The sequence below is a fragment of the Marmota monax genome, unplaced genomic scaffold (assembly GCF_021218885.2).
Source record: "Marmota monax isolate L192 unplaced genomic scaffold, Marmota_monax_Labrador192_F-V1.1 WCK01_AAM20220418_F8-fsc00055, whole genome shotgun sequence".
NCBI lineage: Eukaryota > Metazoa > Chordata > Mammalia > Rodentia > Sciuridae > Marmota > Marmota monax.
Window position 1 is genome coordinate 6,555,717 of NW_026695205.1, and position 22,503 is coordinate 6,578,219.

Consider the following 22,503-nt stretch of genomic DNA (forward strand, 5'->3'; position numbering starts at 1 on the left):
TGCAGTTGTGGTGGGTCAGTTTGGCCAGTGACCCTGGGGTATAACGTGAAGGCCGTGAGCGCCTGGGAAGAGTGGTGACTTACCCACCTGGCAGCCGGGGTAATGAGAGGCAAGAGAGCGGAGCAACGAAAGAGAGTCCTTGGGAAATTAATTTGGGGATGACAAAGAGAGTCTGTAAAGGCAGTGGTGGAAACTGACCCATCAGAAGGCTACTGCAGAGTCTTTATTCATGAGAGGAGAGCTTTGGGAGGACAGAAAATCAAATGGAACCAGAGAGGCACGTTGGAGGAGAGGCAGGAGGAAAGGCTTAGGAATATTTCATTCCCCTCCTTGAAGACTTATTCACTTCTGAACACACGTACCCAAGGAGGCCCAGCCCTGCACAAGCCTTCCATTGTTGGGTGTGTGGACGCACTTGGAAACATGGTACAGCTTAGGACTCCAAACCAGAAAATTTTCCTGGCATGAACCATCAGTTGGGTTAAGCTCTCTTGAAGCTTTACGTCTTGCTGGAGTATCACTCAGGATCTATGAAATACAAATGAAAAGAAGATCCTTCCAAGGACAGATTTAAAGCAGATCTGAATTAAGAATCAACTGTCAAACCACGAAATAAAACAACAAGGGGCTGTTTCAGCATTCTCGTCAAAGATCTGCTTTGAATCTTCCACATCGACATGTTACACACTGAAATTTGCCTCCTGTCCAAAAGCTTTGGCGATGCTGGGAACGAATCGTCATTAGGATGGGAGAAAATGGCAATACAGCATGTGGGTGAAGAACACAGGCTTTGGAAGGAGACGGGTCTGGATGTGCATCCCAGCTCTGACACTTATGGGTTTTTGAAACTCAGGTTCATCACCTATAAAAGAGGGTCCTGGTAGCATCTGTTTTAAGAACTGTGAGGTCTGGGTAGAGAATGAATATGAAGCGCCTAGCAGGACACCCAGCAAACGGTGCTCAATACACAAAGGCCATTATTCTTTTCTTTATGCAGACTCGATGGGCATTAGGTGTGTTCAGGCAGGAGCGTGACCGAGGGCTGCTGCAGTAGTGCCGACATCAAGTCACAGTTGAATACAGAGCACGGGGGAACATTTTATTTTGCACTTAGGCAAAATTTTAGAAAGACTCTTCTCTCTTTTGGTAGCCTAGCTTTGTGATGCTGTAACTGGAGTTTGGAATGAAGACAGGGGTGGGGAGACTTTGGGGAGTTTCCAGACACTTCAGGGACTTTCTGAATAGTTTGTGTGTCCGTGGTACAAACATCTGAACCAAGGATTCTGTAAGGCAATCAGAGGCCAAATGGACCCTTTGAGGCGGCAGCCTGTAGAACGAGCCTCAGAACCTAACAAAAGAATTGTTCCTTGGATGTGAGATCTGAAACAATATTTATGCTTTGAATTATAACACCTTATAACCTATACCTCTTTGCATGGTTTGCCAAAGTTCTCACATGCGAAACCTCGCTCCAGCTCTGTCTCCGGGCTGGGTAAACAGGCCTCGCGGCACCGGGTCCCACTGTGTACAGGAATGTGAAGCCATTAAAAATGCTCTGCGTGGTTTGCACTTTCTGGCTTTAACCCTTTGATGGCTACCTGTGTATTTTGCACCTTGAACCTTCTTTGTTATGATGGAGACCATTTTAACACATTCACAGAGGGGTTGCATACAGATCAGCTGCCAGGGATACTGTTTCCTACGAATCTCTGTTTCTGGATGGGAGGGTGGCAGTTCTGAGCCTGGTAACCTCTCTCATTCACGTAACACACACATAAACATTTCACTGAGAAGCTGAATTTTGTTCAGTTCTGGGAGTGGGGAGGGGGTTGGCTAGAATTTTGAAACTCACGAGTTCTCACTACCCTCTACACATATTTAAGCCTCCTTTTCCCCCACCAGGGATTCAGTTCGGGTAACTACCAAGGAAGTTTTCCTTCTTTAAAGAGTAGCCTCTGTTGACTCACCAACCTTCTGTGGAGCAACAGAAGAGGCATGAGCTCAAGACTCTGAAGTTCAGAAGCAGGTAAAGTGAACCTGGTGTAAGAATCCAGACAGTGTTACCCTGAGGGTGGGGGAAGGGGGCAGAGGGGCTCAGGCCTGGTCCCCATCTGGTGGTGGACGCTTGGCCTGCAGAAACAGATCAGTGGTATAAATACCAGAATAAAGTTCTGGTATTTAAGATGTGTTTTCCACTCAAATAATGAACATTAAAAATAACACTTCATACACATTAAAGTTACAGTGCGTTTTTAAACTAGGACACATGTTACCAATTTTCCACCAAAGTGCCCATGGCCCTGGAGAGGGGACATGGACCTCCAGGGGTCCCGGGGCACAGGCTGCCGCGCGCATTCCAAGTGTGAAATGCCTCCAGGTTTTGTATCTGGGTTTTAAAAAGAATACATAAAAGCTTTTACATTCTACTTTGTATTTTCTGGGTTTATTCGAATGTGAGAAACAATGTTTCCAATCTTGGAGCATTGTTTCTCATATTCAAACAAATTCTAATTAAATCTTCCAGGGCAACTTAGCTTCTGGGAAGACAGCCCTGTGTATGTGTCCTGTGGGGGTGGACGCCCCATACCGTGAGGGCTGAGTTCTCCTGACCCTGTTCTACCGTGAAATGGCACAGGCGCTGGAATGTGAGAGAGAAGACCTGGATTTCAATTCAATTCTGCATTCCAGGTTGTTGACCTCTCAGGGACTCAATTTCTTCTTGTAAAAGCTGGGGAAAGTAACAGGTATCCAGAGAGTGGTTGTGCCCTTTGGCCATGCACATTTTAGAATAAAGTTGGGTCCAGTTCCTTGATTCTGATAGAGAATTAGAGGTGAGGCCATCAGGGTGGGCTTGCTCAGGGTGGGGTGAGTCTGTGTGTGTGTGAGCTTTAAGGTCCTGAGCCGCTCTGCTGCTGTGGCTGTAGCCTATCTGGCATGACTGCCCGTCATAAACTTGCTATTTCTTTGGGCCGCTGTTACCTGGTATGCTTAAGTAATGAAACAGCTGCTGCATTTCAGTAGACAAAGGCTTACAGTATGTCTGAAGCCAGGCATTTATTGCTGGGCTTTAAACTTCTTAAACAATCCCATATGGAGACCTGAGTGGCAGAACGCTTAATGTAAACTTTCAAAGGAAACTGCCCACCAAATTCTGAACTTTATGAAAACTGGCTGAAACACATTCTTTCCCAGAAGGCTGGGCAGCCATTCCCATTTCCAAGAGGAAAGGCCAGAGCTCTGCTTTAGATAGACCAGGAAGGAACAGGAGACCCCGTTTCAGGCACTTACTGGTTCTGGAGGAATATCTAACTTTCCCACCCCAAGCCATTTATAGAAGCGCTGGGTTCAGAGGGTAAAATTCAGAATTAGCAGTGAAACTGAGCTTTCTGGTTGCGATTCTGTTACTGATCCTCTCCTGTGAGGATCTCAAGGCAAGCGCCCAGCACTGTGCTGCACAGATGTGCTGGGTTTTGCTGTGTTTGTTTCCTTGGACTCAATAGGGCACATCTGGAACGAACAAAAGGAAGATGCCGCGAGAATACGAGAGCATTTACAGGAAAACTCATATAGATGTGGATAGAGGTAAATACAGAATCACGCATGCAATTTAAAATACATAAAGGATATTAAATAGATGAAATTACAAATATAGTTTTAAAAGCAGGTAAAAAAAAAAATAACAGTCATTCTAGATACGTAAAACTAATTTCTGGTAGCTATAAAAAAAAATCTCTTCAAACAGAGACCACCATGATTTCCTACAAATTTGGCATTACGTGACGTTTTAGACTTTTTGGCGTTCTGGTTAGTCTCTGCTTCAAGGTTTGACCTCAAAGATCAGGTCTTAATTGAAGTCTCCTTTCTCATGACTTCTCAGAGGTCTCTCAAGACACTTTCCCTCCAGGGCTAACATTCTGCAGGTGAGGTTTGGGCCAGTCCATTAAAGCAAGCGCCCTGCAGTGAGGAGGGGCCCTGCCTCTCTGTGTGTGTATGTGGGGTGTGTGTTGTGCTTGAGGAGGCAAAAGGAGAATCGATTTGCAGTAGGATTTCTCTTCGCTTTTAGCTAATTTGTGTCAAGCTGCTCGGCACAGCTCTCGACAGGAAGTGCCATTTCCTGTGCTGATGATTTAATACCACAGGGTGAAGCCGCGTTTGAACCCATGGCCGTGCTAATGATTCTCCATGAAACAGCGAAAAGATAAATGATCCTTAATCAGGACAATGTTTAAATAAGCAAGTGCCTGCATATACCACAGCAAAACAACCTAATTCGCTTAAACAAAGCTAAGGGGGCAATTTTAAAAATACACAGACTGTTTGTTTAATACTTAGGTTTTTCTAAATGGCTTACAGTCACTTTATGTTTTCTAAAATTATTCATCAGGTCTGTGCTGTACCTCAGTGTTCTGACTGACATTTAAAAGCGACTGACTCCAACTTGGAGGGACTGAATGATTTGCTTCAGGTCCCACAGCGGGCCACTGACCAAACTTGACAGGGCGCCTCACAGTTTCCACATTTCCCATTTATTGCTCACCTGCTGCTTAGACTTCAAAGCCTCCGGCTGACCTTGCTTGGACACACAAAATGTACGTGAACAGAGCTGAAGGCAAGGTTGCGCACACGAGTGCCTGGGGCTTCTGGAGTCAAGGGATGTAGGGTCATGGCCAGTGAGTGGACTGTCAGACCTTTTGAAGTAAATCTTGAAATACAGGCAAGGGACATTTATAGGTCCTCCACAGCAGCCGAGCTTGTTTTCACATACACTGTCTTCTGGAGTGATCCCCCAGTAGGCGACAGCTCCCACCATCAGTATTTTACAGGTCGGGGAGACAGGCCCGCAGCAGTGACTTGCCTTAGTCCCACAGAAGGGCGGCAGAAACAGGCCGCGAGCCAGGCTCCTCCTGAGCTCTGGTTTGGGGCTCTTTTCATGACTTTACCATCTGACCTTGACTTCTCACAAGAAATGCTCCTGTTCTTGGTTTAAATGAAACGATGCCCTTAGAAGACAACTGGGAGTAAAATTGCTGATGCCTGACTTGTCAAGGTTCAGAAAAGTCTGCTACGGAATACCTCCTTTTAACCTCCTTTCCTAAAAGACAATTTATCTAAAAACTTGTATTGTTTGTACTTTAGAAAGTTGGCCACTGAAGGAACCAAAGCAGACCACAGAATTTAAGTATCCCGTCCGGACTACTAGGAATAACCAGAAAAGGAGAGGTTGGGATTGTCCTTAGAAAAGCAGAGCTGACTGACCTGGTATCCGAGGGGATGGGAAGAAGCCCTTTCCCAGGTTAAAACAGCATCCAGTGGCTTACAGAAGATGAAATAACCACACTAACACAGAGCTACACACATTGAGCATATGCAGGGGAAAGTACTTCCTATGCCTTCAGTCTCTAGGTCTAGAAGCCAGGGCATTTGGTTTCATTATTGGCTTTGCAATTAATTTATACTATGACCATGAAAACAGTATTTTTGCTCTGCTTTATTATGAGCAAATACACAACCTTCTAGAAGAGAACCAGTGAGGGAGAGAACCTTTTAGAAGAGAATCAGTTGAGGAACTTCTTGGTACTGTAGTTAGAAGTTTTAAATTTTCTCTCCTAAGTTCTATTCCATCTATTAGTCACCATTTGTAAAGGAAAAATTATTGACCTGGGTAATGGGTATTTCAGTTATCCACAAAATGTCACAAAGAAACTCAAGAAAATGTGCTTGATTTCCAAGGGAGGATGGGTTAGAGGTTAAAAAGAGAGGGTTTGGAGTCACTCACATTATTGATCATAAGGTGCATTATCGTCTTTGGAATCAGATCTCGGATGCATTTGTTGATGATAGACATGTAGGAGTCAACAAGGTTGCGAATGGTCTCCACTTGCCTCTCCAGTTGTGGGTCCATGGAAAAGTTCTCTGCTTGGCCATTCTCATCATTTTCAGTCTTACAGAAAGGAAACAAAACATGGATTACCTCACCTTGGCTCAGAAGAATAAAAACACCAAACATTATCAAATGATCAACTTCTTCTGCTTAGTATGCTTGGAATTCATACCACTACACAGTAACATCTTTATCTCACCATCTGTCAAGTAATTCTGAAAAAGAGATCAGTGTTTTTTTTTTTTTTTAGTCTGCCGTAGTTAGTAAAAGCAAGTATTCTAATTCTGAATGAATGTTGAGATGAATCACTAAAATGAATAGTCGCCTAACAACAGACCTCTAGCAATCAGTCTCATCTTAAGCCATCTGCAAGCAGGCCAAAGAATGGACTCCCAACATAGCATGCCATGTCAGCCTCGGAGAGGAGTCTCCAGGGACACTATAGATTAGAAATAACCTTGATGCTATTCTGGCACTTCTAGATCTGCTCTGGATTGGATCAGCATTTGGATCAACCCAGATTCAAAACTATACCTCCTAGGACTGGCCTAGAGCCAAAATAAGAGATATAAAAGGTGATTCATTCTCCCACGCACTTGCTGGACTTTGTTATGTGAATCCACACTCTGTCATCACTGCTGAGGGCTGGCTCCATGGTGGAAAACTTACCATTTTCACTTCCAACTTGCTATTCTTTGAATAAAACAGAACACATCTATCCACAAAGAATTTATTTGTGTAACATGAGAGAAGCATCTGTTTTCTATACTATAGGACTTGAGCTAATTAATTTTGGCTTATCCACCAGAGCTGGGGTGGAATGGCATCTTCGTCATTAAGGACTGACCTATGGGCTTGGCATTGAAATCAATTTAGAACAAATGGTCTCCATTTCAAGTCAGGTCGAACCATCTAAGCCCCCAAACATGACAGATATTGTGAGTGGTCTGGCTACTTTCTAGTATTTGGAAAGATTTAATTATGAATGTAAAAGGGGAAAATAATTTATTGCTTCCAATGTGGACATGAAGTACTTTTTTTTTTTTTTCCCTGGAAATGTACACACTTTGATCTGCCAGGTTTTCCATCATCTGATCAGTTCTAGCAAAGCCCTGTGCTAAATGGCTTAACTGGAACTATAAACAACAAGCCTTTCTTTTGAATCAATATGCAGGTGTGAAAGACACACAGTCTACACAAGATCAAAAACAACACCGAAATTTATAATCATTTACAAGGCTCCTCTCACTCAGAAATATCTAATACCTTAAAAACATTTAATGTACGCTAACTCTAAAAAAACAATTGCCATTTTCCAGGCCTAAGGGTCTGACCGCAGGCTTTGGGGACAGCATAAGGCATTTCTGAGGCACTGGCCTGTGGCAACAGCAGGCGGAGGACTGGAAGGTTCAACAGGACAGTGGTTCACCTATTTCATTTCTTTAAAAATGGGCTTGGGTCACTGAAGGAAAGAGTTAAATCAGGTCTTTTGTCACTGTTACTTTGTGATTCAGGCTCAGCAGGATCTGAGATAGGTAAGCAGAAACTAAGGCCGCAAAATGATAAAACTGTAGTGGAAATGTCAACCACAGTAGTGAAAAAAAAACACTGTGTTCCCAAATTTCTTCTAAGACAAAAACGTCACTCTAAGTCTGCAAATGGTCTCTGCACTGCACCAAGACTCTTGAGAGTCAACAGTAAATTACAACATCATTTAAGGACATTGTACTTGAAAGTGAAGTTTCAGGTTCAGATCCAGGCTCTGTCACACTGGGTGTGTGGTGCCACTAAGTCTCCCATTGTGACTGACCCAGCTTCCATATCTTTAAAGTGGGGACAAACTTACCTGGAAAGCTTATGGCAGCTGAATGATACAACGGGTACAAAATGACCTGGCAGGGGGCCTCAGAGACGCTCTATAAATGTAAAGTGTCTTTCCTTTCTGAATATTCATGTACTAACTGAGAGCTGCTTGACTCTCAACACACATTATGAACTTTTAAGATGATAAAACATGTATAATTAAAATCTTATTTCAAAAGGCCAAAGGACATCTCTTTTATACCTCCATGTTTTCTGAAAACAACCCCCCTTACCTGGGGCCCTGCCTTCCCTCAACTCTGCCCACTGTGAAGACCTGTCATCTTTCAAACATGCTCCACCAACACCTCCCCCCCGACAGGCCCCTGGTGGCCCTCACCTCCCCCACCCCTCTTCTGCACTTCATCCTCACACTGGCCTTTATTATTTAATGTCCAGCTTAGTCATTAAATAATAATATGCTAATCCCCCTCCTAGATGCTAAGAGCTCATTTACCTCCCCTTCCCAGCACCTAGCATAGAACCTGGTGTCCAGGGGGAGGAGGAGAAGGGGGCAGAGTTAATGCTACAAACAGGTTTACCAAAGTCAACTGCAGCTCAGGGTGTCCAGGAGTGCAGACTTTGTTAGAAGAACAGAGGCCAGAGAAACCTCAAGTTGATGGGCTTGAAAATAATTAAGATGATAAAATGACTAAGAAAACTCTGTCTATACATGAGAATAGATGACCTACAGCTTTGTGAAGAAATATTTCCTATATAAAGCAATCTAAACTTCTAGAATGACTACTGTACAATTTAATTTATCCTTCTGTCCTGAAACATTCTTGGACTTCGCTATTATGTTCAGCAATAGGGGGTGGTGGATCAATCTCTTTCCCAGGAACACTTATTGAGTACCTACTGTGTTCACGCACCATGCTAAACACTTCATATAGAAGCTGCCCCATATCTGAGGAGGTGGGCACCAAGGTTCCTGTCAATCTATAGAAGAACACATTGAGGCTCTGAGGCTGAAACCATTCAACAAATTTAAAATGAATATGATTTTAAGCTAATTCTTTTTTTTTTCTTTAGGTGTAAAAACCAGGAAGCTTGAAATAATGAGCTATCCGTACATGGTAAAGATAAAATAATAAATGTAAAAAAAGTTTCTTGGAGAAAGAGTCCCTGAAGTATTGATATTTTCAAGAAGTAAATGCCTGAGCTAAAAGAGAAAAGCAGAATAAATACAGTATACTAAATAGGTCTCTAGGAAGATGAAGCACCAGGAAAATTGAATCACCACTCACATTTTCAGTTGAAATTTCCCCATTTTATATGACCTTCAACATTTAACCTTGCTTTACTGGCATTTTTTTGCTTTTTGAAGTCAGAAGCAATTGATAAGCCGTGTCAGAGTGAATAAAGAACACTGGTTTGATTCTCAACATAAAGAATAAAATATTTCCAAAATAACCAGTAAAACAATTTGAAACTGTCCTTTGCTTTGGGAAATATTAGCAGACACATGGTCACATGCGAATCTTAACTTTTCTGATAATACACTGGACACGACAGGGAGTCACCAAATTCAGAATGCAAATTTGATTTCTGATTTCAGAAAGAAAAAAAGCAACAATTGCCCCTTCTAATATGTCTAAGATGAATGGAGAAAATGTATACAGAAGAAATTTTTCTTTTAACTGAGTAATTGCAGAGAGCTAATGTTCCCTTTTCTCTTAACCCCAGCCCTAACCAGATTCTCCATCATGCTCTTTTCTGAATGTATCCTGTGTATGACTATGTATTTTTTCTTTGTTTAAATTATAGGATTGCAATAGGATTCTTTGCAGTCAAAGCACTGAAGTGACAGCTGTTTATCATTATCCTCATCAAGGGAATGTAAAATAAAAATAGTAATTTGTCTCTGATCTTCGAGGCAAAAAAGAATGGTCTGCAAACATTTAACCTTTTATGTGCAGGTTCATTGATGCTGTTTACAAAATGTGAATAATGTTGTAGAAACCAGATTTCTTCTGAAAAATACAATGGACAGGCCTTGCAATTTTCTTTTTCTAAATAGCTTTTGAGAAATCTAATTCAATTTCAGCAATAAAAAGCAACATTGTAAATGTGAAATTGTTTATAAGAATTACTGTGGCTTTCTTATGAAATTATTTGCACACTATTTAAGACTGCACTACCTTAACAGGTGAGGGAATAAAAGTGTCAAAGGGGAAGCAATGTTGTTGCCGCCTTTTATTTTGGCCTGGGCATAATAATTACTGCATTCAGCACCACACATTAATTGATAAAAAGATCTTCATGACTGTGATTGAGCATGTCCATAGAATTGAGCTGTGATTGCAGTCAAAAGTTTGGATGGCCAAGGGGACATGCATCTGCAAGAAGCATCTGCAATACAGGAAAAGCCCTGAGCCTGATCTGATCCCGGCCGCCCAGGGGCTGACCCTGAATCTCAGGTAGGACTGAACCTGGTCTGCCTGCGTTATTTTCATTTCTGTTCTTTGTTGTTCCTCCCCCTTCATCTGTTTTTGCCCTTTTATTCATTCTTTTTTTCCCCTCTAAATAGCATAATTAGCATTATGAAACTATGTAAGATTAATATGAAATTCAGCAGGCATTAAGCCTCAGAGTTTTAAAAATGCTGACTTGAATTAAAAGAAAAACCTTTCTCAAATCTGATGTAGCTCTGTATTTTTTCCTTTTTAACTCTCTTTCGACCCAAAAGCTTCTGACAGTGTTATCTATTTCTGTGTGGTATCAGCAGGTATCTAAGTTCCTAATAAGAAACTTGGATGAGGATAACAGTGAATAACTGAAATGTGGGGGACAGAAGGGATGGGGGGCTTGTCTCATATAAACTAGAATTCACATAATTGCATTTGCATTTAAGATACATTGAAACAATTGCTTTTATCTGAGACCGAAAAAAAGGTGGATAGGAGGATTTTTTTTTTTTTTTTTTTAGAAATATCTGAAAAACCTGTGTAGCCTATCCTGCCCTGCTCTTTTAATCTATCTTAAAGGCCTCTATATATGGCTTTATATGAATATGAAAATTTTATTTTTCAAATATTTTCAGCACAATATAAAATATTGCTATTTAAGCAATCTTACATTTTTAAAAAAAATTGTAAATATTTATTTGGGGAAAATCTCTATCTTTATATAATGAGTTTGCTTTCCATAAAGTAACAGCTTTTCATCTATACAATACATACTTGAAACAAAATAATTAACATGGTTTCTTTAAAAACAATCACTCCTCCATTCTTAGGGTGAGGCTGATGCTCATGCCACACACAAGAGCATCTGCAAACATTGCAAGAGAAGCAGGTGTTTCCAAACGCTACTAGAGTAGCTACAAACAGCCCTGAGAGTGGAACAGCTCTTCATGATGTTGATCACGATGAAGAGCTTTTGGACTCAGAGTGATTCCTTTGCTGTTACAAATCCTTTAACATCACCATCACCATGCAAGTAATCGAACATTACGACCACAAGAAAATATACTGAGGATGCTGAAATGGATACTTGAGAATGACTGGACAAAGACTGTGATCCTAAGAGGAGCAACAGTTGTGTCCAGAGTCCACTTCCTTCTTGTTATTTCTGCTATAGTTTGAATATGTTCCCTGAAGTTCATATGTTGGAAACTTCATCCCCAGTGCCACAGTCCTGGGATGTGGGCCCAAGGGGAGATGGACAGTGCAGGAGGGCCCGCTCCTGGTGAATAGAGTGAGGTGCTTAATAAAAGGAATGAGTGCGTATGTGAAGGTGGATCTTTAGGAAAGCCAGTTTGGTCTCTTCTTGCTTTCTTGCCCTTGCCCTTCTTCCTTCTGCCATGGGATGATGCAGCAGTGGCCCTTACCAGACGCTAACACCATGCCCCTGGACTTTCCAGCCTCCAGAACCATGAGCCCAATAATTTGTGTTCATTATAAATTACCTAGCCTCTGATTTAAAATCCTTTGGACATATGCTGAGGGATACGGGATAACTAGGTCAAATGGTGGTTCCATTTCTAGTTTTTTAAGAAATCTCCATACTGCTTTACAGAGGGGTTGTACCAACTTGCAGTCCCACCAACAATATATGAGTATTCCCTTTTCCTCACATTCTCACCAACATTTGTTATTCTTTTATTCTTGATAATTGCCATTCTGACTGGAGTAAGACGAAATCTCAGTGTGGTTTTAATCTGTATTTCTCTAATTGCTAGAGATGTTGAACATTTTTCATATATTTGTTGATCATTCACATTTCTTCTTTTGAGAAGGGTCTGTTCGGTTCCTTTGCCCATTTATTGATTGGTATAATTTTTTGTGTGTGTGTGTGTGTTAAGCTTTTTGAGTTCTTTGTATATCTTGAAAATTTAAAATCAGCATACTATAGTGACAAAGCCACATCAACGTTCATAGCAGCTCAATTCACAATAGCTGAGCTATGGAACCAACCTAGATGCCCATCAACAGATGAATGAATGAAAAAGTATTTATATTTCTTTATTCATTCATTTTATTTATATATATTTATATATATTATATACATGTTTATTTATATTATATATATTTATATAAATAAATAAAATGGAATATTACTCAGCCATAAAGCAGAATGACTTTATGACATTTGCCAGTAAATGGATGGATCTGGAGAATATCATGCTAAGTGAAATAAGCCAATTTCCCCAAAACAAAGGTTGAATGTTTTCACTAATATGGGGAAGCTAAACCACAATAACGGGAGGGGAGGGGAAGAAGAGAAGTTCAGTAGATTAGACAAAGGAGAATGAAAGGAAGGGAGGGGGCATAGGAAGAGGAAAGAGTACAGTAAGTATAACATTATTTTCCTATGTACACACACAAAAATATCTAAATGAATCCCACCATGTGTCCACCCACAAGAATGGGATCCTAATTAGAATAAGATATATTTAATGCTTGTATAATCTTATCAAAATGGATTCTACTGTCATGTATAACTAAGAAGAACCAATTAAAAAATTTTTTTTTAAAATTACCCAACCTCAGGTAGTCTGTTACAGCAGTAGGAAACAGACTGAGACACATCTCCTACCCCTCTTCTGAAACTATGTGTGTGCGTGCGCACGTGTGTGCAAGCTCAACAGGATGGAGATATGAAGTCTAGAAAACAAAACTGTCTTTATATCACTTTTATGCTGATGTTTGCTTTGGCTATCAGATTTTTCTGCTGTTTCTAAAATGTGGCAAAAGTTTAGAGAGGCGAGATGGCTTACAGATCAGCAACTCACAGCTGCATATGTAATACAAATTAAAACTATTTTATGGTTCACTTTATAAAAAACAAGCAATTATTGTTTGAAAAAAATTCTGTATTGTTTTAAAATTTGTAGTACATGAGACTGTTCTGAGGATTGTATTAAGACTTGTAAAGAAGGCTTGAGGGTTAGAAGAGAAAGTCGACACGGGTTCTTTCTTTCTCTAGTTTGTTTTTAAAACAAAAGCTTTCTTTCTCTAGTTTGTTTTTAAAATAGTTTAACTGCAGAAATCAGATTGCAATTACTAAAATCATATTATAACTACTAAAGATGAGTTTATAATTTTAAATGATCTCTTTTATTTATGACCAGTGTCAAGATTTTTTCACAAACTTACAAGGTAACTTTAAAGATGCAAATGTTAAGAAAACACCTGGGCTGGGATTGTGGGTCAGAGAGCACTTGCCTCACACTTATGAGGCACTGGGTTAGATCCTCAGCACCACGTAAAAATAAATAAATAAAGATATTGGGCTGGGGATGTGGCTCAAGCGGTAGCGCGCTCGCCTGGCATGCATGGGGCTCTGGGTTCGATCCTCAGCACCATATACAAATAAAATAAAGATGTTGTGTCCACCAAAAACTAAAAAAAAATAAATATTAAAAAATTCTCCCTCTTTAAAAAAAAATTAAGGTACTATGTCCATCAAAACTAAAAAAATTTTGGAAAAAAATTTTTTTAAAAAAGAAAACACATTACTGCATATATTCACATCCCACCCCCACCCCCCACAATTGTTCTTTTTCCTAACTATGGCTTTAAAGGTTCTAGATATGTTTCTTACTAGTGAATACTTCAGTTTTCCCTCTGATTATTGTTTGTGTTTACAGAGAGCATATAAATGGTTTGAACTTAAAGTAGATAAAATGATTTCTGAACTAGAGAATTTTTTAGTTAAATGAAAGACTTGAGAGGATAATTTTTCTTAGAAATTCTCACCACAAAATTTCATGCCCCACTGGTAGCCAAATGAATCAAGGAGATCCGACAACATGATCTAATTCAATATAATTCCTAGCAGTATTCCTCCTTTGCAACTGGGAATATGCATAAAATAGAAAACCTCTCAATCAAATACCCATCTGCAGCTTCCCTAAAATACAAGTTTAAAACCCGCCTGGCTTAGGTGGAACACCTCAAGTGCCAACCCACTCCCGTCTGAGGGAGATGGAGAAGCTGAGAGGAGAGCAACGGAATCACGGGACCCATATTTACCTCTTGGCTCTGTCCTGGCTAGCCTGGCGAACGTCAGTGAAGTTCACATTGGGAGGTGACACAGCTTTTCTAAGCCCCAATTTTGGTGCCCACACAAGGAGTGCCTTCTGATCACATGGGGAAATGTGGCAAAGGCCCTCGCCACCGTGCCTACATGTGTGCTCAGGAGACATTCACCATTTTTATTATTTGGGATGACTGATGTACATCATACAAGTGACATCTGAGTTTATGAAATTCATAAATATAGACTTGGGTTAAAAAGTAAATAACCTCCAGAGGATCCATTCCCCCCCACCCTCGGGGAGCTGGGGAAGGTCCTGGCCTCATCCTGCAGCTCCAGGGAAAAGGCTATTAGCAGCCCCAGGTCCCCACACCACCTGCACTCGGCCATGGGAACCAGGGAAGGTCTCCTCCCCAGTCCAGTCTTGGGACTGTGCCTTCGGTTGCCCAAATCCCAGGACTGTCTGTGCAGTACTTGGGAAGATCCCAGCTGCCTCCCACAGCTCTAGAAATACAGCTCTCAGTGCTCCAAACCTGCTAGCTGGGGAAGGTTTCCTCCCAGACCCCAGCCTTGGGACTCCAGCTGCTGATGCCAAAGGTCCTGCCTTCCCCTGCACCTGTCTTGTGGATCCCGTGAAAGGCTCTGTCCATGTTCTGCAGGTCCAGGACACAGCTACCAGTGCCTCAAATCCAGCACCACCTGCATCTGCCCCACAGGAAAGAGGAAAGTCTCCTTCCCTGGCTCACAGCCTTGGTATTCAAATTTCTGGTGCACAAAGCTCTGGCATCACCCGAGCTTGTCCCCGGGGACCAGGGGAACATCCCACCCACATCCTGCTCTTCCAGAACTGCAGATATCAAAGCCATAATAAGCCCCAGGGCCACCTATTCCTGACCCAAGGGGCCTAGGGAAGGTCCGCCCCACAGCCGACAGACTTGGACCACAGTTCCTGGTGCCAAAAGCTCAGGCATCACTTGGATTTGTCCCTGGGGACCTGGGTAAGGTCCAGCCTGGGTCCTGCTGATTACAAGCCCCCCAAACTCCAGCACCATCTGCAATCACCTCATGGGACTTAGGGAAGTTCCCGGTTTGCATCCCAAACTTTGAGTATGTGGTTACTGGTGCCACAGACCTCAGTGTCACCTGTGCTTAGGGAAGGTGTCAACCCATCCCTTGACTCCAAAACTGTGGCTGCTGCTGCCACAGGCCTGGGTATCGCCAAAGTTCATCCTAAGGGTCTTGGGGAAGGTCCTCTTCACATCTTATGGCTCAGGGGACAGGAGCTGCTGGTGGCACAATGCTTTGGTGTCACCTGTGCTTAGTCCAAAGGACATTAGGACAGCCTTCTTGACATCCTGCATCACTAACACTGTGGTAGCTGCCACCACATGCACAGTTTTACCAGTGTTTGAGTCTGTGGAGTCCCACCACATGCACATTTGGAAGTCTATGTCCACTGCAAAGCCACAGATACTGTCATCTAGACTACTGAGGTACTCACACTACTCAGATCAACGAGAGCCAAAGAAATCACAGACTATATTTTTGAGCTCACATATAATAACCAAAGTCAAAGTGTCTACTCAACTGACACACTGTATCTCATCTAAATAAAAAAATCTTGTCCTATAAAAGCTACTCCATAAAATTGGAAGAGGTGACTATTATACCAGATGCACAGAAATCAATGTAGGGATGCAGACATTTCACTACATGAAAGGCAATAAGACATCTCCAAAAAAACAGTGCTCCAGAAATAGGTCCAATTTGAATGAAAATCTATGAAAGGACTAAAAAAGAATTTAAATATCCTATGGAAACGCTGAACAAAAGGATACAGATAATACAAAGAAATTAGAAAAACAATTCAGGATATGAATGAAAAATTCAAAATAGATATAGAAATCATAAAAAAGAACCAATCAGAAATCTTTGAGCTAAAAATTTCAATAATAAAACAAAACAAAAATGGATGGCTTCAATAACAGACTAGAATAAGCAGAACAATTTCTGAACTTGGGGTTAGGTCTTTGAATTAACCCAGACAAAACCAAACAAACAACAATAAGAAAAAACCCCAAACTAGAAAAACAGAAAATAATACAAAAACAAGAACAAAAAAAAAGTATTTAAAAGAGTAAAGAAAGCCTATGGGACAGGGGATACCATTAAGTGAACAAATATTTGCATTATGTGAATTCCAGGGGTAAAGAAAAGAGGAAAGGCATGGAAAACCTGTCTTAAGCAAAAACAGCTCAAATCTTCTAAATAGATGTGGCCACCCAGATATAAAAACCTCAAAGAACTTGATTCTTCCAAAAAGAACTTTACCAAGGCACACTGTAGATGCAGGGTCAAAATCATGAGCCAAGCAGAGAATTCTAAAAACAGCAAGAGTAAAGCATCAACTCACATATAAAGGAATGCCCATTAGACTCACAGTATATTTCTCAACAGCAACCTTACAGTCAAAGTCCTGAAAGAAAAAAATCCGCCAACAAAGAACACTATACCCAGCAAAACTAACCTTCAGAAATGAAGGGAAAAGATAGTCTTTCCTGATAAACAGAAACAAGGAATTCATCACCACCAGAGCAGTCTTATAAAAAATACTTAAGGAAGTCCTATACTAGACACAAAAGGACAAATCCACCATCACAACCACACAGAAATGTACAAAGCTCACGAGGAGAACAGGTTCATGAAAGAGAAAGAAAATTAAACTTTAGTGTGACAGAAAACTACCAAATCAAAAGACTCAATAAGAGGTGGAAAGGAACAAAGAATATTCAAAACTAGCAGAAATCAACTGAAGGGCAGGAAGAAGTTCATCTCTACCAGTGAAAACCTTGAATGAAAGTGGATTAAAGTTTCAAAGATACTTTCATGCTCATGTTTACTGCAGCATCATTCACATCAGCTAAAATATGAAATCAAGCAAGATGGACATCAGTGGATGAATGGATCAAGAAAATTTGGGCTCTATACTCACTGAAACATTCTTCAGCCATAAAAAAGAATGCAATCTGGTCATTTTTAGCAACATGGACTGAACTGCAGGTCACCATGTTAAGGGAAATAAGGCAGACACAGAAAGAGACATACCACATATTCTCTTTCATTTTGGAAATTTAAAAGTCAATATTGTAGAAGAATGGAATGGAATGAAATAGTGGTCACTAGACTGAGAAAGACAGTGTTGGGGGATGGAAAGAAATCCAATAAGAGGCACCAAAACAGAGTGAGGAGGAGTTAGCTCTGTTTTCCTATAGCAAAGTTATTGATCCACTTCAAAGTAACAACAACAACACGAAATCCTCACAGGTCAACATGCTAATTTTTGTAAAAAATATTTTTTAAGAGAGAGAGAGAATTTTTAATATTTATTTTTAGTTTTCAGCGGACACAACATCTTTGTATGGGTGCTGAGGATTGAACCCAGGTGGCACACATGCCAGGCGAGCGTGCTACCGCTTGAGCCACATCCCCAGCCCAACATGCTAATTTTTGAGGAGATGGAAGTCTTTGTCACCCTGATCTGACACATTGTGTACATGTATTGAATTACCATAATGTATCCCATAAAAATGTGCAAATATTATGTCTCCAGAAAACAATACATGAAACTCAAAGGGTCCCTTGCAGACTGTTTTCTTTTAGGTGTTTTCTAAACCAGACAATGAAACTGGGCTACGATCTTACTAATAAATATTCCTGAGTTATTATAACAAATGCATCAGACACTTTACTGCTTGAGCGTGAAAGCATGGACTTACTCTTTGGAGGCCCTTAGCTCTGACCTTCTGTGGCCATAAGAAAAGGAAGGGATATTTAAGTGCAGGGGAAACAGGGTTATTCAGAAGGCGTGTGTGGAAGGCGCGCCCACTCACTTTGGTAATGCAAGCAGTCTGCTCTGCATACTGTAAGGATACAGGAGCGCCAACGAGGGTGGGCTGGGCTGATGGCTTCTGCCAATTCTTCTAGAGATACTGTGATTCAACAGTGTGTCAAAACACACGCATTTGTGTATTTTAGCTCTGAAATTACCAGGCTGTCAAGGAACATAGATTTGCTGGTCAAAAGGGAGAAACAATAGCTTTATTTGTAATATTTCTAGGAACACAGGCCAACTCAACAAACAAGAGGTTGAGGTTTAAGAGCCCTCACATCTAGTGTCTTGGGGATCCTCGCAGCAGACTTTGGACACCGAAGTGCAGGGAAGGGAAAGGAGCCCGTGGTGGGAAGGGAGACCATGGATTCTGCCCCACAGTAACAGGAATGCTGAGCAATTCAGTTAAGCCCTGTGCTCTTCAGTTTTCTGTTGAGGAAGGCTACCTGCTGCCATAATTACCTGTCAAAGGGTCAGTGAGTGGATGACCTGGCAAACAGTAATCAGCCCATAAATAGTAGCCATTGTTCTCCTCGCCTTTTTAGAAAGAAGAAATTAAATACGGGGGAATGGAGGTCCAAACTGGAGGCTGATCTAATTTTCCTTGGGCATATACTTTATGCTTTTTCTCATTATCGAGGCCTCAATAAAACTGAATACTAAAAGGGAAAGTGAATAAAAAGTGACAAATTTATTTACAATGAGAACTTTTTCTTACTTTTCAACATGTGATGACACAGTATTTCAGAATTCCAAGTCTAGCACTCTCTCATGGAAGATAATGCCAGCCACGATTCTAGCAGCCCATTAAAAAAGCAAAAGAGGAGAAATTCATTTTCATAACGACTTAAATGTACTACAAATGCTCTCATTATGAGATGTTAATGGGCCGAGCTGTGCCTCTCCCAAATTCATACAGTGAAGCCCTCACGCCCAGCGCTGCCACCTGCGCTGTATTTGGAGCTGGGATTTTAGGGGGTCATTAAGTTAAAATGAGGTCTTCAGGTGGCCCCTAACCCAATACGACGGATACTTGGTATGTGAAGGGCAAACTTGAACACAGGCATACACAGGTGAGAGCAGGTGATGGTGGAGGACAGGGCCATCCAGGAACCGTGGAGGGAGGCCTCAGAAGAAAGCACCCAGCTGCCACCGCATCCCAGACGTCTAGCTTCCGGAATTGTGAAAAAATGCATTTATTTTGCTTAAGCTACTTGGCCTTGTGGTGATTTGTTCTGACGATCCTCATAAACTAATGCAACAGGCCATCAATGAATCCATATAAAATTGTTAATGAGATATTTTACATCTTTGTTTTAATACTGAGAAATAAAACCCAGTGTGTATATAATACTCATAGCCCGTGGCCGTTGGAGCCACATTTCAAGTGCTTAGCAACCATTCACAGCTAGAGGCTACCAAGGGACACTCTAGGTGCACACCTCAGCAAGATTATTTTTAACGTTCTAAAGAAACACATGATCGTTAAAAAACAAAACTGTATAAGATACCGATAAAGAAAAAGCAACTCTAGGAGAAATGAATTAATTGATTACTTACTAACAATCTTATACTTAAATTCAAATCTATCGCCAAGCCATATTGATGTATTATTCCAATAAAAATAGTCACATTAGGTTGTTATTTTCAACACAGCTACCTGATAAATCCAACGTTCTTTAGCTAAGAGTGCAAAGTTTAATATCCTGTTGGTTGCAGTGTCAAATGAGACTTCGAGAGAATATAAAAAGCTGCCATTAAATTAACCAATCATGCTGTTAATTTTAACTTCTATTGAAATATTGTCAGTGACAACATAAAGTCCCAGGGGCATTACAGCTTGAGGAGGAGGAGAGGGAACAACACGCCTTACAGAAATCCACTTGAAAGGGGGATGGCATTGGTATCACACTCAGATCCCAGCCATCACGAGTGGCCGTCTCATCGTGGGTTTTGTGCACCCTCCCTGGGGTTCCAACACCAGTTCACTGCACATTCTGTTGGTCATCAATGTCTTCATCACGGAAACTCGTCTCCCACGTCAGATGAAGTTGCTACACATGGATGTTCTGTTAAAAAGTCTGTCAGACAGCTAAGCATGAACTTCCTGATGGAGCTGATGAGATATCAGGAAAAGGCTGCCAGGTGTTCTTTGTTTGTTTCTTTGGTTTCTGTTTTGCTTTTCCTGTGGTAGCTTGTTTTACGCCTGTCCACTGAAGGCTGATGTTAACTGAGTGTAACCAAAACGTTCTTAAAGGGGCTGGGGTTTGGCTCAGTGGCAGAACGCTTGCCTAGCATGTGCGAGGCACTGGGTTTGATTCTCAGCACTGCATATAAATAAATAAAGTCCATTGACAACTAAAAAAAAATTTAAAAAAAAAGTTCTTAAAGCCACTACTCTTGTGACAAGCCTGCATTTGAAGCGTATGACCATTCACAGCCAGGGGCAGAACTTTCCGCTCTTTTCCACGCTCCCTTCTACAGGATGCACGACTCACAGCCTCACCTCTCTGGATAACCTTTAAGGGCAGGTGAAACACAGGGCAGTCTCTCCATCACCCACTAAAGTTCTGTTTCTCAACCGGGGGTCCATGGGTGTATTCCTAGGGATATGGGAAATTTTCAATGATAATTTAAACATTCTGTTTTTCAATTTGCTAAATCTTTAAATGTAATGACCTCAGGGACAACACTTTTATCATTCTATGCTTTGGTATATCAGTTGGTATTTCTTAAAAGGCTCCTTTTCAAAAATCATAACCATAACGTGACTGTCATGCCAAGAGTATTTAACAAGAATTGCTTAACATCAATGACTACCTATAAAATCTTTTAAAATATATGTAAAGTAGAGAAGAGAGAAGAGTATAAATTAGCCTCTAGGTGCTCATGACTCTGCTTCTAAAATCCACCGCAGGGTCAGCCTCGGGCCATCGATCCTTCTCCACTCTTGTGAGGTAAACCCCAGATATCCAGTGTCACATTACATTATTTAAGTATGAATTCCTAGAAGATAAAAAGCCCTTAGAAAACAACCACAATACAACTGTCAATAGGTGTCATTTATGCATCTAAAAGTACTGGTAGTAATTTTTAACTTTATCACATGTTCAGTGTCCTCACTTTCTTTCCCCAATTGGCTTTGAAAAAAGTATTTTTGTGTGTATGTTTACAGTGGAGTCCAGATAAGTTCATGAGCTGCGATTCTAGATATCTCTTAGGTCTATTTTAACCTGCAGACTTCTCCCTGATCTCTCTTTTGATAATTCTTTATTAAAAAACAAAACCATTTGTCCTGTAGATCACGCCCACTTCCCTGCTCCAGTCTCCCCTGGCTGCCCTCTAATCTTCTATAAGATTCTGCTGTCCTCTGGATCTTCTATAAGTTGGAGTTTTGATCTGGAGGCTCAAGGACTACCCTTTAACTGCCTCCTCTTGAGTTAGGAAAAGAATCTATATCAAAATCGATGGACCAGATACAACGTTGTTCAGCAGAGAACGATCCCCTTACAGAGAGCATGAACATAATGTTCTGTCGCAGAGTCCATCTCGGTCTACACCAGTTCAGCAAATCGTAGATGACGATCACAGCTAGCCCCTGTGATGTATCAAACATCTAACCCATGACGAGAAAGGTTCTAGGTTCCCTGGAGATTGAAGGGAGGACTGCAGCATGGTTTGTGCTCCTGAGAAGGTGACCCTCTATTGTGGGAGGAGCTGGTCAACAGGGAGGAGCAATGTGTCCCGGTTATAGTGTGTGGGGACTTCTAAGTGGTGTGGGAAGCCCGTTAAGTGTGGCTGGCGTTCCAGGAGCCGAGAGCCTTGCAGAGGGCTCTGTGACTGGCAAGGCCCTGTGGAGAAGCGGGTGAGCCTGACCTGCTGTACCAGGGCAGGCAGACACCCCAAAGGCTCCAGGCAGGGGGAATAAAGGCAATGAGCTGGAATGGGCTGGTGTGGTGGGGAAACGTTGGGAGGGCTTGGTGGCAAGCATGTGGAGCAGGGGGAGGTGGGAGAAGTGTGCAGTGAGTGTTCAACTGTGGTCAGGACGAGTCAGGCTAAAGGGATGAGATGGCACGTGGGGGCTGGCAAAGTCACTAGAAAGGATGTGCTCAAGTGACAGCTTAGGAAGTTAGTGTGGCAGCTGTTTTTAGGCTGGATTTGTTTAAGGAGGGTCAGGCTGGAATTAAGGAGACCAGCTGGAGACTTCATTAATTCAGGCAAATAAATGGAGGCAGGGAAATCAATTTTCATGAAAAAATGTGTGTGTGTGTTTTTTTTTTTTTTTTTTTTTTTTAGCAAACTTTTGAGTAGATACTTAGGACATCTAGAATCACAGACTGTGGGTCCAGAGGTTACGGCAGAAAGCGTAGAGTTAGAAACCTTTCAC

General features: G+C 41.4%; 1 protein-coding gene across 4 annotated transcripts in view; it reads right to left on the reverse strand.

Moving 5' to 3' along the window:
• Dnm3 (dynamin 3) overlaps positions 1 to 22,503 on the reverse strand; it is a 450,337-nt gene that overhangs the window by 29,539 nt on the left and 398,295 nt on the right. For all 4 annotated transcript variants that reach the window (XM_046430283.2, XM_046430282.2, XM_046430281.2 and 1 more), the window contains one exon: positions 5,777 to 5,941. In XM_046430283.2, the coding sequence (XP_046286239.1) occupies positions 5,777 to 5,941 (165 nt within the window). The remainder of the gene's footprint in view (positions 1 to 5,776; positions 5,942 to 22,503) is intronic.